Here is a 19107-nt window from a genome sequence, read left to right as displayed (position 1 = left end):
AAAAAAATCCCAGAAAATAAAAAAGATTTACAATGAAATACATGTATCCATGGTGTCTGTAATTATAGATCTACAAACGCTTAAAAAATAAAATAAAATAATTATAGATCTATAACAGAAAACTGATTCTGAATGAAGCAAATCACAGCACATGTACACGTACATACATGAAAAACCAATGAATTTGTTATAATAATTTAATAAGAGTAATGATACGGCAACCGAATTTAATCACCGAATAAGACCCGAAATTGCCACATTACTCACTCATTCATTATATGAAAAATTCTACCATTTTAAAAAGATTACTTTACCTTCAAAATATCATTCAAACTCTTCCACGTTCTCTCTCTCAAATAAATATCTTTGTGTTCAAAATGGCTCTCTCTCTCTCTCTCTCTCTCTATATATATATATATGTATATATTTATATATAAATATATATATCAACCACAACCCCATGGTTTCATCAATAAGTATGCAATTCCCCTCCATGATCTACAATCTTTAGTTAATCCAATTGGATCAAGCGATGAACAAGGAAGACTGTATTATCATCACCGATCCAACATTCAATTTAACAATTCACTAGAATAATTAATGGTGACCCATCAAACCAGCAAATAAATCATAATTTTTCTTCTCTCTCTTCTCTCCGAATTTGACTCTCTCTCTCTCTCTCTCTTCAATTTTGCATTTCTCACACATATGCCCTAATCTCTAACTTCATTAGGGCTTTGTGAAGGAAAATGGCTCTACTCATCTATGTCATTGTGTACTATTGATTTGGGCCTTCTTTGAATAAAGAAGACAATAGAAATGAATAAATAATTTGAAAAGTTTGATGGGTCATTAAGAAGGAACAAATTTGAAAGTCTTTTAGGGAGAGATGTGAAGCTAAGGGTTGTGGCAATGGAGGGATGGGGGCAACACAGAGATGGTGGCGGTGGCGGTGGAGGTGGAGAGGCGGGTAGGACATATGAAGGAATTTTGAGAGAAAAATAAGGAAGGATTTGGATGATTATTTGAGAGAGAACGTGGGGAAGCTTGGATGATATTTTGAGGGTAAAGTAGTCTTTTTAAAATGGTAGAATTTTCCATTTAATGAATGCGTGAGTTATGCGGCAATTTCATCTTATTCGGTGATTAAATTCGGTTGCCGTATCATTACTCATTTAATAATGTATATGCATCAAAATATTAAAGTATAAACCTATTAAAAGTTAAAACTACACAATATATCTTGTTATATATTAAGCAATTCACATTATATAATATAATTATAATAAACATGCATGAAAATTTTGAATAATCTCTATATGTGGTGTAAGAAATCCAAGCCCTTGATGAATATCCAAGTATCCAAAAAAGAATCTTGTCTCCAATCTTCCACCAATCTTAATTTGATACTAGCTATCGGCTACGAGTCCCAACTTCAAAATCCACACTTTCCAATAGTGAACTTGAAATTCTTCCAAACCCGGCCAATCAGCATACAGCTACACTAATACTTTAGAACAATCAAATATCAATTGGGTAGCAATCACCATATAAAATCTTTCGAATGTAAGATGTCGAATAAGAATGCTTACCACCACAAATGCTTGATAGAAAACCTCCATACAGTAAGCAATGGACACCAAGATGAAAGATTTCTTCAGATGTAGAAACACTTCTCTTCGTATCACAGTCGCCTAAATGAGCTATGCAATCAAAAATTTCCAAGTCTTTCACCGTCCCAAGCCATCTAAAATCGATAGGATCTTTAATTAGTTTTAAGTAACAGCCTTTGCGAACTAGAAAGCCCCAGACCTTTGGTGTAATATTTTTCATACAGTTGAGGAACTCCCTAGAGATGTCCTCAAAGTCTGCATTCTGAGCATGGCTATGAACAAAACTGTTTTCAAACACATCCACCAACGCACACTTGCAGCATTTATGACTAGGATGTGATGAAACTTCTGGAATAACGAACCCCTGATTTAAGAATGAATTCCATACTGAACTTCTAGCAAGACTTAGTAAGGACTCCCCTGCATTTGTCCAAAAGTTTGCAACAGACGCAACCAGAGAAAATTCAGAGAGAAAAAGATGGTGGGTAGCACTTGCAAGCAACAAGGAGTATCCTGCACTCAGTCTGCTCATATTGAAAGCTTCCAGTTGATGTTCATTCAAATCAGGACTGATTGCAAATATATCGGTTGCACGGATTTTATATGCAGAAGCCAGTGTGGTATAGGCACTCAGAGAGAGATGGTGCAGGGGATGCAACCTAAAGATGTTCTGTGATTTCTTCTCCTTTGGTTCTGACTGCTCATCAAGAAGCCCATGTGCAAGCATCTTTTCAAGCTTCTCACAGCAGGATTCAGGATTACCATATAACAGATACTCACTTGTAGCATCATCTACGTAATCAGTCAACTTTTTAATTGCCTCATCTCTGTAGAAATTATGATCAGAACTCAAGTTGGTATAATCGAGATTGACAGCAGAAAATTCCTAGACCACAAAATGATCAAGTGTTAATGCTTGTTCACAAGGTTCATTTAATAAATTTATGAATGGTCAAATTCTTAGACGAGATAATTATGTTAACTTTACCAAGTTGTTTAACAAAAAGAAGAAAAGAATAAGAAGTCCAGAGAATTGATAAGAGAGGAGATAGTGACTACGGCGCTTAGTGTTCAAAGCTGGAAAAAAGTTGCCCACCCCAAATATATATATATATATATATATATAAAATAATAATAATAATATTATCAAAACATGTACACAGATGGGAGAACAATCTTTACTTTTTTTTCCTAGTTGAGACTCAAACTCCCAATTTGCAACTACAGGACTTGTTTAGAAGGTGAGGATGTACCACTAGGTTACAGCCCTTGGTGGAAGAACGTTCTTTTCTCCAAAAATAAATGAGAAATAAATTCTAAGCCGTACATGACGGCGTTGAAAGAATCTGCAAATACCAGGGTTATTTGAGAGGAAAAAACGATATATGTGACACAAAAGTGCAGGGTAAATGTAGAAAACAGTTGGTATATTGTTTCCTAGTGAGAAACACAATACTGAAAGGGAACCAATTAATGTGGCATACAACTCAATTACCAAAAAAAAATGCCTTGTAATTATTGGAATCTAAATCTAATGTATGTAGAACTCAAGCAGGATCTGCTTATCATCCAGAAACAACAATGAATCATGTGTTAGGATTTAGGAAAGAGGAAGATGAAATTTATGGGTCACCAGGTTGCAATTACAAGCTACAAGGATCCTTGCAAAGATATATGAACATTTAATATTTTCAAATTCAGAAAATTCTTACTTCCAGAGTTTGGTCTACATAAGTTGGGGGCCAGGCAATACACCGCCTACAGCGACAAACAAACCGATACTTTAACCATAACTCTGATTGCCTCATTGCCTGGAAATATATAATGGCGTGAAAAGAAAAATTAGGAGCACTGATCAAATAGATTTAAATAAACTGTGAACATTAAAAGGCATCAAAGACACTATTGAGAATAAAGAGAGTTGAAACCCAACAACACTACAAATCCTGCAGATATGGTAATTGTACTTACGCTATATGCCAAAACCAGAAATTATACACAAAGAGGTTTACTTCAAACAATATCCTTTTGTGCCATTTTCTATAATCAATTAAGAAGTTTATTCTTCCTGTGCATTAGGGTGGTGTGGTGGTGTTCATAATTTTAGAGTCCACATTAAGACTTGTGTAAGAGCAGCAATTACATAATTTATGAGGAATGTGACCAGGTCCTAAATAAAATGTGATTAGATAAGACTAGTGTAGTGCATGAGAACACTTTTAAATTAATTTTTTTCCATTTTTGTCGCTTAGAAAGTATTGTTGTGAAAGTAACTATGTCCCTCACTGTGATGAATCCATGCCCTAAGTATGTTGCAAAGTCATTTGTAAAAAAGGACATTGACACCGAAAAATCCCCCCTCCCCATCCACTTTTGTCTGGTGGTATTGCCCCCCTATGTCCCTCACTGTGATAATTTTTATTCAACTTCAGATGATTAAACAGTAACTAGTTGACAAAAATTATTAAATTCATTGGTTCATGCAGCCATGAAGCATATAATTTAATAATTCGCTTCATGGGTAAAATAGTAACAACATAGACCACAATACCCAACTTTTATTCCATAAACAATGACCAGAATTACAAGCTAAAATCGCACATATTAATGTCATAATGCAATAGAAAATTACAAATTATATATATATATATATATATATATATATAGACCTAGGGCTGCAACGACACTCCTCGAATTTGGAGGTTTGTTCAAAGACACCAAATTTTATAAAATGACAATTTTGCCCTTTCCTTGTCTAAAATGTAATAGAGTATATTCTTATAATATAAGGGCATTATTGACTTAAAAATAGAAAAATAAAATGGAGAGGCGACTAGGGTTTGTGAGGCGACTAGGGTTTCTGCAATTCCTAGGGTTTGCAAGGCAGAAGACAACACTACACCACGGAGGAGGGTCATCCCTCCTCCTCAACCTTGGGAGTTGTCCAATCCCAACCTACTTCTTCTACTCATCGTCCTTCAGGGAGTTCCCTCCTGATGGATTCCTCTCCAACCGGTTTCACAAACCACTCGTTCCATAGTGAAAGTCGGAACAAAGAAATAATCGATATTGAAGATGGTGACATAGCTGATGAAGTGGCTTACTGGTCTCATTCTATTGTAATGTCATGGGAAGCAAGCCTTATTACCCTCATTTCAAAATACGTACAGAAACACTGGAATCAAAATGCAGTAGTTGTTTCATTGAAAGATGGGTTTTTCCAGATACGTCTCTCGAATGAAGAGGAGGTTATCCAAGTGTTATCTCGATTGCACACCTTTTAAAGACGCCCAGTTATTGTTAAGTGTTGGCACAAAAACATCAAACTGGAACGAGAAACTCTTTCAATCATTCCTCTTTGGCTCAAGCTTTATGATTGGCCTATTCATGCTAGAAGCTCCACTGCAGTATCAAAGATCGTCTCAAAAATTGCAAACCCATTATACATGGACGAAGTTTCTCTACACCATGAGAGAGGACACTTTGCTCGTGCCATTGCTGAGATGGAAGTCCAAGGTCAGTTCCCTGAATTTAATATCCGTACCACGCTTAATGGGTCGCAATGTTCAGTTAGGGTCGAATATGAATGGAAGCCGCAATTTTGTAAGTTGTGCAAACGATTCGATCATCTTGAAGCAAACTGTCCTTCAATTGTCAAACAACATAATCCTAAACCAAAGATGTCAGAGCAGTGGGTAGTCAAGTCTAAAGGAAAGCTCATTGCTGCTTGTGATGACATCATTCCAGAACCTCAGCACATAGCTTCTGCAAGTGTTCCAGAGGTTGATCAATTAAACCCAGCTATTGTGGATCAGAATGGCTCTGATGGTTTTGTTACTCAATCAAACTCCAAAAACAAGTCTAGAGACAAAGGTAAAAGTATTGTAACTCAGCAGCAAGTCCTTTCCCCTAATGCCTTCGCCATTCTTGATGAAATGCCTGAGAGAACCGAAGCCTTGATTGTTGAGCATCTTCCTAAAGTTTCTTCCCCAGAAGCTGACAATGTGCGAGATCAATTGAACCCTCCTACAGGTGGTGTTCCACCACCCCTGGGTGGGAAGAAGAAAAATAAAAATAAAAAGTACAATGGGGTGCCTACAGACAGAGTGACAAGGGGTACAGCAGGCAGGTAGTGTTCCACTACCCCCTGCCCCCAATTTATGTTAGGCTCATGGAATGTTAGGGGCCTTAATAAGCCTAAAGATGCAAAAGGAGGTGACAAATTGGATTAAAACGTTTAACCTCTCCTTGGTGTGTCTTGTTGAAACAATGGTTCAGCCTTGCAAATTTCCAAACATTGCCGCTAGAATTAAGAGAAATTGGAAATGGGAAGCTAATTATAATGATAGCTCAGGTGGTAGAATTTGGGTAGGATGGAATTCGTCAATATTCCATGTATGTACCATTGCTAGCTCTTCCCAAACCTTGCTATTTGCCTTACTAGTTCAACATTCTATTTTTCTGCTGCGTATGCTGCTAATTCTCCTAAGGACAGAAGAATACTATGGACTACTCTAGCGCTTCATTCAACTATGATTAAGGGCCCATGGCGACAAACTGGGAGGTTGTGCAGTCCCTCAGGCAACCTTAAATGATTTCAATGATGCCATTTCCACCTGTAATCTGCTGGAACTAGTGATTGTAAATGGAGCCTGGTCTTGGACAAATAAAAAGCACTCCCAAAGAAGAATTTGGGCCAAACTGGACCGGGGTTTTGCCGTTTGTTAATTCAGATTGGCTGTGACGGCCCAAGTTTTGTAAACCCGATGCGTCAGTGATGACTAAAAGATGACCCGATAACAAATCCGAAATGCGGAAGCGAAATGTCAAAAATGACCTCTAGAGATGTACGTCATCCCTAAGGTACCAAAAGGACTCCCTATGAAGCCATGGAACTCAAATGAACTAAGCAATGCAAGAATGCCAAACTCGATAAGAAATGAACCAAGGGTAAAAAGGGTCATTTCAAGCTGAAATGGATGCCACCGTGCATACCATTGGAAATACAACGAAAAATGGATGAAGTTAGACACAAGAATCACCTGATTCGGAGTCTGGATGGAAAAGATATGAAAAGGAACAAAGCGGTATTCTCCGTTTAAGAGGTACCACGAACCTATCTCACTTAAACTGGAATTACTCTCACTACAATTGGAGTTTTGATGTGTGGTTAGTACCATTGGAAAGCTAACTTCAAGCTCTTGAATTTAGACTCAAGAACGACCCAATTTGGATTAGGAATAAAGGAGTTATGACCCTCTGAAGTTGGTACAACAAGACTGTCCAAGAAAACTGGGAAGAAAAGGTCCCAGGGAGGATCAGTCGATCGAAATGCAACCATCAGCCGGTCGATACTCAACCTTCGGTCGGCCGAACTCCAATCATCAGCCGGCCGAACGATGATTTTCCTTACAAGGCTACTGGAATGACTCCTCAAGCATGTGTCAGCTGGCTGATGGCCCTCATCAGCCGACCGACGTAGTAAACAGCAGCAAAAGCTGCTGCTGCAATGTGATGAAAACTCACCTGGTCCAACCTTGATGCTATGCATATATTCCAATTGATCCTAAACGAGTTTGAAAACATTTTTTAAACTTATTCAAGCATAGATAACATGCTAAAATGAAAGGGAAGCATGAAACTCCCTCCCATGCATGAATTTTGCATAAAAATCCATAAATCATTCCATAAATAGTTCAAAAGTTGCAACTTAAGAGTTTTATGAAATGTGAGTATGCCCGCAAACGAAAAATAATGTTTTAGACGCGCTACAATGGCCTATGGCCTCATTTCAATCCGTTTACAAAATTTAACCTTTCAAACCTCCATTTTCATAAAATAGGCTATTAAGGCAAAACTTGAGTTTTAAAAGCATACATATAACTTTGAAGTTTAATGGCCCTTGGCCTCATGTTTCACATACAAAAAGAGCATTGCTAAGTGTACTTAAATACACATTATACATCAAAGAAGCCATTTAGCTTGCAAGATACCATACATCCATGGTATACAAAATATAACATCCAAAAGGTAAAGCATGCTAAACAAGTGCATGTCAATATATAAAAATGCTACAAATGGCTCATTGGCCCCTAAGGATGATGAGCATCCGAGAACATTGTCTCCTTACCTATAAAATAACCCACACAACTAGGGTGAGTAATCCAAGTTACTCGTAGGAAGAAGCATATGCGTATACCCTAAAGTTTCAATATCATTGCAAGATTAATATAGACGAATACAAGGGATCATTCCACTTAACGTCTATGTTCAAGGTATTCTAAGGGATCATCTTAAACTAATGCAATGTTTCCATCACAACACAACATTAATATCAATGTACTTAACAACATTAAATCGCCAATAACCAAAATCACAAGTCACAATTAAGCATTGATTGTCAACTTGGAAATGAATGCGAAATCAAATAGTGGAAAACTTGGACATCAAATCTCGGATAAAGCCAAGACCTAAAAGGTTATTCCAGGCATTAACCCGCTGGGAATACCACCCTAGTGCGCACTATAAATGGGGAGAACTCATACCTCCCGCACTAGATCCAAACTCTAGCCATGTCACTTGTAACAATGTCCCAAGAGAATCCAAAATCATTATTAAGTTCAAAACTTATACACAAATATTAAGGCATATATACCACCTTCCATGCACAAGTATTTCGAAACCACACAAACCATGTCTTAGGGTTCCAGTCTAGAATAGCATAATAAATGACAAGTCCTCACCATGATATAATATACAAAACAATATTTCTAACTTATCAATTTAAATCATGCCTCAACAATAAGCTTTATATACTAAATCTCTATTATAATAACAAGCTTCCAAGATAATCACAATTATCAATCAACAAGGATATAGAATTATCACCACCATAATTATAGCAATTCAAGACTATAGGAATTGTATATAACATTAATAATTCTACAATAGTTCTACATCACTACCACATGTGAAAATACTAAAATTTAGTATACTACTAAATCATATATTTCTTCTACACAAGGTATATACATATTATACATGCTTAAATCAATAAACCCTAAGTCAAAAGTGAGAGTTTCCTATAATATGCAAGACTTAAAAGCATGTACACAATATATATTAAACCCTAAAGGACTTAAAATACTTGAAGTACAAACATACTACCACCCCTACCTCAATAGAGAATTGAATCTCTATAATCCCAAGCAACCAAGCTCAAAATGGAAAACAAAACAAGAGTTTTGAAGAGAAGAGTGAAAGGAAACTTTTGTCTCCCAAGGTTTATGGTCTAAGGTGAGTGGAAGGAAGCCAAAATGAAGCTAGAAGCTCTAAACCAAACTTTTCATCAATGGTGGCTAGGTTAGGGTTTTTGAGAACAAGTGAAATGAAAAAGATAAGGTGAAAAATGGTGAGTGGAGGATCTAGTATTCCTCCACTCACTAAGTACTCTTACACTACCTTTTACACACACACAATGCAAGACTAAAATGTGAACCTACACTTGTCACAAATCCAAGGCTCCTTCCTAGGCTTAATCCTAAGCCTACACTTGTCAACCATCCAAGCCAACAAGTGCACCAATCCTAGGCCAACAAGTGGGTGAATCCCCACCCTCCAAATGTCACAAGATTATGCTTCCAAGTCTCCCCACCCAAATGCTAACAAGTGGCTCCATAAGAGAGTGACACTTGTCACACTTTCCAAAAATTGCAAAAAGGTCTTTTTTCAAAATATCTTCCAAATTAAATTGCAAGATGGTCCCTAAGACGAAAAATAAATTATTTTACATAATTACACTAAAACCCCAAAATCAAGAATAATTCCACGAAAGTATGCATCCATGCCCTTTACAAAAAGTAAGCAACTAGAATGTATTTTCTACAAAAGTAAAAATACAATTATCATGGAATTCAAATATTATGGATGCTTGCAAAGCCGGAATCAAATCCGAGCACAAAAAGTGAGATTATGAAAGGAAAAACGATAAACGGGAAAAAGACAAAATAAGGAAAAGGACGAAAAAAGAAATCATCGAAAAAATAAATGAAGGAAAATGATCGGGTCATTACATTGGCACTGCACTTTTCCAAACTCCAAATGAATGTTGTCTGCCTCATCCATGTCCGATCACTATAGGATGGTTCTGTCCTCTTCCATGGATTGCTTCTCAGGTACTAAGCCTTTTAGGTTCCTAAAGATCTGGTGCCAAATGGATGATACTATTGATATTGTTTAGGAAGCTTGGCAATTTGAGGTTCATGGATCCCCTTTTCATAAACTTTCAAAGAAATTGAGAAATGTGAAGACTCAAATCAAAATGTGGAACAAGACTTGTGACGGCCCTGGTTTTTAGGCCAGTGTGTCCTGTAATGAACCGAACGTAGATCCGATAACGAATCCAGAATGCGGAAGTAAAAGATAAAACAACGATTTCTAGAGATACAACGCGTCTCTAAGACACCAATGTGACCCTCAATGAGGTCACGGAACCCAAAGAAATAAATGCGGAAGCGATGTTTCAATAATGGACAAGAATGAACCTAGGGGCAAAAAGGTCATTTCCAAAATGAAAGTGGGTGCTACCGTGCAGACCATTGGAAAGACAACGAAAAATTAATAAACTTAGACTCAAGAATCACTTGATTCGGAGTCCGGACGAAGAAAATATGGCTAATGGAAGAAAAAGGGGTAAAAAGGTCAAAAGGAGTCAACCCAAGACCATCTAACCGGTTACAAAGCCTTTTCTAACCGGTTAGGAGGCAAAACAGAATGACCATAACACTGCCACAAGTCATCTAACCGGGTACGAGATTGAGCCCACCCGTACAGTTGTACTACAGATCAGGAAAAAGCTGACAACAAGGGTTTTGAGGGCCCCTCCCCCCTCCTTGAAATCGAGTTTTCTACCTGGCTACGCGGAAGAAAAAAAAAAAAAAAAAACACTGTGAAATACCCAGAATGCCCATAGATCAGTTTAGGTCAAAAGCTATGAAAATGCAACTTTACACCAAGTGTACTTTGACCCCAAATGCATTTCTAGGCTAAAACGAATATGCACGCAAACGTAATAAGTGATATCAAGCACACCGGAATGGTCCGCGGCTCCCAAAAATGGCCGAAGCAAAGTACGACCCCCCGACGGCCAAAAATGGCGAAAATGAAGCTTGAAATGAAAACTTGGAACTCAAAATTATGAAATGGTTTCAAATTACCGTTTGGCCCTTGGTCACACTTCATACATGATTAATGAGACCCTATGGAAGTGCTAAAGTGCACTTCTCACACCCCATGCAAAAATGATGAAGCTAAGACTTATCATTTTTCAATATTTCCATAATATAACTTGAAGTCAAAAGTACATAGGATGCAAAGTAAACGTCATTGGCCTCCGGCCACATCTCATACATGTCAAATACATTACAATAGGAGTACTTAAGTACACATTACATATTTAGAACCAAATATACAAATTTTGACATATAAAGCTAAAAAATGGCATTTTATGCTAACATTTGCATGAAATGAAACTTCAAGTCTACAAGTCATCCAAGGAATGATGTGCATCCCGAATACCACGTCTTCGTGCTTGAAATCAGCGAGGGGTGAGTATCCTGTGGTACTCGTAGAAAATGAACATGCATAGACCTAACGTTTTACAAGTTTGTATAAATTAATCCTTGTGATTCATTTCACCTAATGTCTATGTCAAAAGTGCGACCCAAGGAGCATCCTAAGCTACCTTAAAACATTTCTAGCATAAAACGCATTTTTATGCAATTAAACAGTATAGGAGCATACGATACAACACAACAAGATATTGATTATCAAAGTTATCAACTTGAAACCTAAAATATGAAAATAACCAAAGTGGATCATGCCACCTAACGTCTATGTTCCAAATGAATCTATAGGATCATTCCTAAGCTACATTTGAACATTATAGCATAAATGTACTTCACAATATCAAAACTGCGATGATTCATTAAAAATCATAATGCATAAATGTACTTAACAACATTAAATTGCCAATAACCAAAATCACAAGTCACAATTAAACATTGGTTGTCAACTTAAAATTGAATGCGAAATCAAATAGTGGAATTGGACATCAAATCTCAGGGTAAAACCAAGACCTAAACAGTTATTCCGGGCACTAACCCGCTGGGAATACCACCCTAGTGCGCACTATAAAATGGGGAGAACTCGTACCTCCCACACTAGAGCCAAACTCTAGCCATGTCTTTGTAACAATATCTCAAGTGACTCCAAAATTAATAAATAAGTTCACAACTTATACACAAATAAACAATGCACGAAACCACCTTCCATGCACAAGTAGGTTGAAACAACTCAATCCCATGTCTTAGGATTTCAATTCTAAAATGGCATATATAATGTCAAGTCTTTACTATGATACAATGTACAAAACAATATCATCTGCTTAACAATTTAAATCATGCCTCCATGGTAAACTTTAAACACTAATTCTACGACATTGTAGCAAAAAGTTTACAAGGCTAATAATATCAATAATTCACAAGAATCTTATATTACTACTACATAGTAACAAGTTAGCAATTTAACTTCCAATAATGCACAATAAGCATTCCATATTCATAATACTATGAAATCATAAGAATTTAGTAATATACTAAATTAAATAACTTTTCTACACAAGTTATATTTACTCAAATACTTGATTATATCAAGGGAACCATTAAATAGATTTTAATTAATTCATTAAATTAAAATCTCTAGATTTCAAAAATTATCCGAATATTCCCAATTTAATATATATCAAAAACATACCAAGGCCATCAACAATATCAAAATAAAAATTCAATTAAGTGACTAAAACACTTAAAATAAAATTAATTAAAATAATTAATTAATTTTCTCTAGATTTTAAAACAATTTCAAATGGCCTCAAATTAACATAGGTCAAAGAACATACCATGTCCTATCCTCATATCACATTACAAGTTGATTTCATGCTAGCTACAACCATGTGAATTAAATTTTCATAAAAGAAAATAATTAAATTAAATTCTAGATTATGAATAAAAACATGCATACAAGTTGTATAAGCATCAATAACATGCAAGACAACAAAAATATAAACCTATAACATCCCCTACCTCAATTGAGATGAAATCTCAAATCCCATCGAAAGGAAACCGCTCCGAATCCGACGATACTCCTAAGTTATGTCGGGGACAACGAGGGAAGCAACTTTAACTTTTGAGGCACCATGAAAATCCAAACCCGAACTCAAAAATGGTCGGAAACGGCTTCTAATAAGGGGGAAAGGAAGATCTCACCAAGGCCTACAATAAACGCTAAGGTACTACGGCAAAATACCAAAGGGAAGTGGCAGGAAAAGAAGAGAGAAGGATGGCAGCCCAAGGCTACCATGGATGGCCGGCCAAGGAGGGAGGAAGAAGAAGAAAAAGTCCAATTTTTCTTATTACACCCCCTATTTATAGAAAAACCCTAAAAGTGTCCCGAACGGACCCTGCCGAGTCCGGAAAAGTGAAATTTGAGCAGACGCGCTCAAACGGCAAAACATCGTGAACGAAAAAGAACCGAAATGAGAAAAAATGAACAATGGAAGAAACGGCGTCGAAAACCGAGTCCCGAGCAAAAAGATATGCCCCGAACAAATTCGGTGGCAACCGGGGTCAAAAACCCAAAAACTGGGGAAAAACGACCGGAAGGAAATTCTTAGGGTACATGACTCAACGAAAAGTGGAAATGAATCCCGTACGAGGATCCAGGCTCAAAACGAGACATTTTGTAATAACTTTCATTAATTGCACAATAACCCCTACAAAAAGGGTTAATTGCACTAATGACCCAAAATGAAAATATCTTCTAAAAATGTTTTCTTAAAAATCCCCGAAATAAAATATCTCCAAAAGATATTTATGAAAAACACCCCAAGAAAAGAAAATGTTTCCGAAAAAACTATGCATCCATGTCCCTATGGACAAGGGGAGCAACCAGAATACTTTTCTACAAAAGTAAAGATACATATTTCCTGGAAACCACTTAGAATGAAGGTACGTGAAGTCAAAAACCAACTCCGAACACAAAAAGTGAGGTTGTGCCAACAAAGTGACAAACGGGGGAAAAAGACGAAAAGTGAATAGTGTTGGAAAAGATAAAAATATGAAAATGACGTAGTCCTTTCAGGATGTTGTCAATTCAAAGGAAAGAGTCTCGGAAACCATCCCCGAGCACTCAAGACGGCACTAAGTGACAAAAAACCGAACTCAGAAAAGAAAAGATCAACGTAAAAAAAAATATCCGTAAAATTCGAGAAAAGGGAAAGGAAGGAAAATAACCGGGTCATTACAAGACCAGACCTTCTGTCTCAAAAGAAGTGTCTCTTTGCAAAGATAAACTCCACGACATCCAGTTGAAATTCCTTCAAAATCCTTTTGATGATTGTCTTCTTTCTTCTGAAAGTGATGCTAGACATGCTCTTGAGACTGCTTTGGGCTATGAGGAAATTCTCTTGGCTCAAAAGTCTAGGATTCTACAGATGGAGGGCAGTGATAAATGCACAAATTTTTTCCATCAAAAGCTTCACCAAAGAAGAGCTTTTAACTATATCACTACACTTCAGAATGATTAGGGTGTTGTCTTAAGGGACCGAACTATAATGAAACAATGGATTCTATGCTGAGGTGCCAACTGCTAACCAGCCTTTTCCCATGAAGCCCAGATTCATGATTACAGATGAAGACAGGTGTGACCTTATTGGCCTAACTGCAGAGGAGGTCAAGAGAGTAGTATTTTCTGTTGGTACTGACAAAGCCCAGGGCCAGATGGATTTCCAAACAGATTTTTTCTAAAATACTGGAACATAGTGAGTAATGAGGTTGTTACTGCAGTTCAACATTTCTTCTCTACCTGCTCTTTGCCTACTGGGATCAATAGCACCTTCATATCTCTCATCCCCAAAAAGAACAATTGGTTTCAACTGAGTGATTTTAGACCTATATCTCTCTGTAACTCTACCAACAAATTTGTGTCCGAATTACTTGCATCTAAACTTTCTCTAGTTCTCTCTCATCTCATAGGGCATGACCAAGTAGCTTTCATCGAAGGGAGGAGAATCCATAATAATGTCCTCCTTGCCTATGACCTTCTAAAAGGATTTTCTTACAAATCTACAAAGCCTTCAATGGCCTTCAAGGTTGACCTTGTTAAAGCTTTTGACTCCATGTCTTGGCCATTTTTACATCATCTTCTCATTTGGTATGGATTTGATAATACCTGGACAGAATGGATTATGAAATGTGTTACATCTGTTCATTATTCTGTTCTTGTGAATGGAGTTCCAGTGGACTTCTTCTCAGCTGGTAGGAGTATAAGACAGGGCTACCCTCTCTCTCCTCTTCTTTTTTGCCTAGTAACTGACTATATGTCTCAATTATTGAATAAGGCTGTCTGAAGGTAAATTGGAGCTGTGTGATTCAGTGAGGAAGGTGGGTGCAACCTTTTCACATTGTTTTTTTGCTAATGATTTATTTCTGATCCTGAAAGCATCTGTGAAAAATGCTAGAAATCTTATGGCTTTATTTGAAGAGTATGGTATCAGTTCTGGAATGAAGGTCAGCAAAGAAAAGAGCTCAGTGTTCTTCTCCAGGTCTGTGAGAAGAAAAAAAAAGCATCTTAAGAATTCTGAATTTTAAGGAAGGCAAATTCCTAGTTACTTATATTCGGCTTCCATTGTTTGATGGCAGAATCTAAAGGTCTCATTGTGTTTCTCTTCTGGACAAAATCAATTCAAAACTCTCTGCATGGAACTCATTCAATTTTTTTTTTTTTTTTTTTTTTTTTGATAAGTAAAATTCATTAAAGGCACTCAAAAGGGGTGCGCTCCCAAGAGAACAAAAAACCGCTACCAGCGACATTACATCATTCAATCTTTCAATGGCAAGAAGGGTTGAGTTGATCAAGTTAGTTATTTCCTCTTATTATTTTTGGGCTACAGTGTTTTCAATCCCTATTGGTGTTCAAGATGAGTACTCCTCAAACAGAAAATTCATCTTTTGGCTTGGGATAAAATAACTCTAACTAGATTAGAAGGAGGTTTGGGTTTGCGAAGCTTTAACAGTATCAATAAAACCTGCTCTTGCCTTCGAACTTGGACCTTTTTGGTTTCAAAGGAGGATTTGTGGATCAAGTGATTTAGGGACAAATACATGAGACATGGTTATTAAAGATGCAAGAAACTTCTTCTTTTTTCTCTCTCTAGAATTCTTCTTACACTTCAACAAAAAAAATCCCCTCTTTTCCTCTCGCAATGGTCTATTTATATGTAATTACCAGTGCTGTTAGAGTGTTGTAACTAACTTCTTATGTAGGGCTCTTAGCTTCGGGTCTCCTTCCTTTTGGGCCTGACTTTGTTCGGTAGATCCTGGATGTTAGGCCCAGTCTTCAATGATACAGTATGGGCTGAGTCCAACTGTTCGATCCGATGCTTCCTTCGTAGGTCAAATCCGGCCCATTTTATCTTCGGCATCCTCAATTGGCCCCATAATTATTCCCTATTAAATAGGGGGTAATTATTAATGGCTGTTAATTATGACTTGACGACTTAAGGAGATCGCATGGGAAATCGAACGGTTGGATCTGGAACCGATGCCTCGAAACTTGCAAACTCCTCGTTTCCCTAACGTCTCGACCTTAGGGCCCACTTTGCCTTTATAAACTCCAAAGAGACTCCATTGCCCTTCTTTACTGTCTTATCTCACCTTGTTGTCAATCACATCGCTACTTGCTCTATTTCAAAATAAGTCAAACTTCCTCCGGCGAATACCTGCAAAAGTTTCTTCCTTTTCAGCGATCCTGTAGTGTTCTTTGCAATCTTCAACCTCTACGGTTAGTTTCGTTTCTACTTCTCCTTCTAAACGCTTCTTTTATTTTCTCGGAATTTCTGTTTACTTTCATCATGTCTATTGATTTGGACGTCCTGCGTATGAAACTTCAACTTCCCAATGATGTGCATATTAGAATGTGTCCTGAAGATGTCAATGTTAGAACTGGTGCCGGTCTTCTTCCCGGCGAGGTTCTGTTTTCCCATCTTCATCTTAACATCATTAGGTTCCCACTGATCCCTTATTTAGCTTTGTTTTCAACAAATTAAAGCACTCCCCTTTGCAGGTAAACCCAAATTTCCTTAGGGTTCTATCCGCTCTGCTGCTCCTGAACCGTGATAGGGGTTTAGATCTTGACATCATAGATCTTCTCCTCTGTTACAATGTCAGTAAAATCCGGCTTGACGAACCGTTCTACCATTTCTACCCGATTGATAAGAGATCCATATGTAAAGATAAAATCAAATCTGAGAAAGGTTGGAGAAAAAACATAATAGGGGTTAGTGGGGCCTGGTCCTCTCCAGCTGCAAAGGATTACCCAATTCCGAACGCTTTCGGCGAATGTTCTGTTTCCTCTTATAAGAAATTCAAAACACATAAAAACACCTGCGCTTGTGAAATTTGCGTTCCCCGCTTCTGTACTTTTCTATGCCATTCCCTAGGCATTCCTTATAAGGACTTGGGTTATGGTGTTTGCAGGGATAGGATCAACTACTTGAACGAGTATGTTCTAAACGACGTCCCTTCCTGCTTCGACCTTCTTGTGTCCGATAACCTTGCTAACATCTCTATCCTTGGCAAAACCATAAGTCAGCTTCAGATTCCTCTCTTCGGTAGAAGAAAAGATCCTCCCCGAGTCACTGCTGTTGCTGCAGCAACCTCTTCCCCTGCCTCGGCATCTTCCTCTGCCACTATTTCTAACTCCACTCCGAACGTTGTGGCCGTTGATCCAATTGTTAGCGTTCTTCCTACCAATCCGAACGCATCTCCTCAGGTCAATACCTCTTCTGCTGTCACTATGGGTGCTCATGACAAAGAGCGAGGCAAAAGGCCTCAACCTGACAGTGAACCCAACCTTGATGACATCCCTCTGACAAGGAAGATTCAGACCTCTGGGCCGAGCTTACCCACGCATCGCCCAGTCAGACCTACTGCCCCCTCTGGGTCTGCTACAATTTTTGCCTCCACTTCCGTGATGTTGCCATGGACTCCTCTTCTCGTCCGAACGGATGGGTTAACTGTGAAGCCGAACAAGACCATGTTCAAGGATGGTCAGACTGCTATGGCATTTTACAGGAACATGTGGACTCCCAAAGACATTGAGGTAGCCAAAGGTCTGTCTTAGAAGGAGGTGTTCAGCCGCTTTCCCTTATCTGCTATGGAGGTAATTTTTATCCCTCAATCAACAGATCTTCACATAGTCTTTATACTTGAATTCCTCTGACCATACGTTCGGCTTAACCAATGTTTGTGCATATCTGTGCAGACTTTATTCAGGATGATGGCCATGCAGAAGCAAGTGGAGTTGGGAAATGCCAAGGCTCGTAAATCTGCTGACAGCCTTGATGCTGCCAAGAAGGAGAATAAGATCTTGAATACCCAGAATGCTGAGTTGATGGTGCAACTGAACAAGGTCGAGAAGGAAAGGGATGCCCTAAAAAAGGAGGCAGACTCCCTTCAGGATGAGAACGATGCTCTCCAAATTGAGAAGAGCGTCTGGCAGACTGAATGAGAGTCTCTTAAGGCTGAGAAAGAGGAACTTCAACGCCTACTAAGTGATGAACAGACTGCGCAGATGGCTTTTGAAAAGAGGGCCTTGGATGAGCGCAACGCCTTGCTCAGCACTATTGGTAAGGTGAATGGCGGTATGATAGCTCTTCATGCGCGCTTCTCCAGGATCGGTGCCCTCAGGTATACACAGGGGTTCCGAGAGGGTTATATCGATCGTGTTCCTGCTGAAGGTCAGACCGGTTCTTCTCCAAATGAGGTTGATAAGGAGTTAGATATCGACCCCCCAGGAGTCTATGTTGATCCAGACTCTACTCCTGCTGAACATATTTTTAATGAGTGTCAGGAGATTGCCTCTTCCAGGGTTGCTTCAACTCCCTCCACTGCTCAGCCTCTGGACGTTCATCCTCTGTCCTCCATGGTCCCTTCCACAACCACTACTGAGGTCGGGTCTCAGCAGAACAATTCAGTTATTCATCTCGACTCTCCTCCTCGTGGAGATGGGATGACCAATGATAGTGAAGAGACGAGTCAACGCAACCAAGAGGCTGATGGAGCAGAGGCAGCTAGCTAGGGCTCTTCTGATGCCTTAATTTCCTACTCCTTTGTATTCATGTCATCTGAATACTTTACTTTTTGTAACTTTAAAAATTTATTATAAATGAGATGACAGATTTTTTTTTGGTTGAACTTTGCCCAAACTTTTTTGCTACTTTCTCATTGACTTCATTTGTGTATCGGTGATAACAATCAACTTTTCATTCTGCTACAGCAAATTTTGGAGTTCGGCTCATAGTGCCAGCTGCCACTTACTTTGCTGAGTGATTGGCGCTCGGCAAGAATGCCACTTGCCACTTTCACTTTTGATTTTT

At 38.2% G+C, this 19107-nt stretch overlaps 1 protein-coding gene across 2 annotated transcripts in view; it reads right to left on the bottom strand.

Moving 5' to 3' along the window:
- Positions 1-428: 428 nt before the first annotated feature.
- LOC132273398 (protein SET DOMAIN GROUP 41) overlaps positions 429-19107 on the bottom strand; it is a 31015-nt gene continuing 12336 nt past the window's right edge. The window contains exons 3-5 of one of the 2 annotated variants that reach the window (XM_059774353.1): positions 3326-3424; positions 1593-2499; positions 429-1510 (exon numbers count right to left, since the gene is read on the bottom strand). In XM_059774353.1, the coding sequence (XP_059630336.1) occupies positions 1500-1510; positions 1593-2499; positions 3326-3424 (1017 nt within the window). In that variant the 3' untranslated portion in view covers positions 429-1499. Of the gene's footprint in view, positions 2500-3325; positions 3425-19107 lie in introns of both variants that reach the window. The other variant, XM_059774352.1, reaches the window with a different exon arrangement.

Source organism: Cornus florida, unplaced genomic scaffold, assembly GCF_030987335.1.
Source record: "Cornus florida cultivar Cherokee Brave unplaced genomic scaffold, ASM3098733v1 CherokeeBrave_3.0.0_Hap2_Chr09, whole genome shotgun sequence".
Taxonomy (NCBI): Eukaryota; Viridiplantae; Streptophyta; class Magnoliopsida; order Cornales; family Cornaceae; genus Cornus; species Cornus florida.
This window is presented reverse-complemented; position numbering and strand designations above follow the sequence as displayed.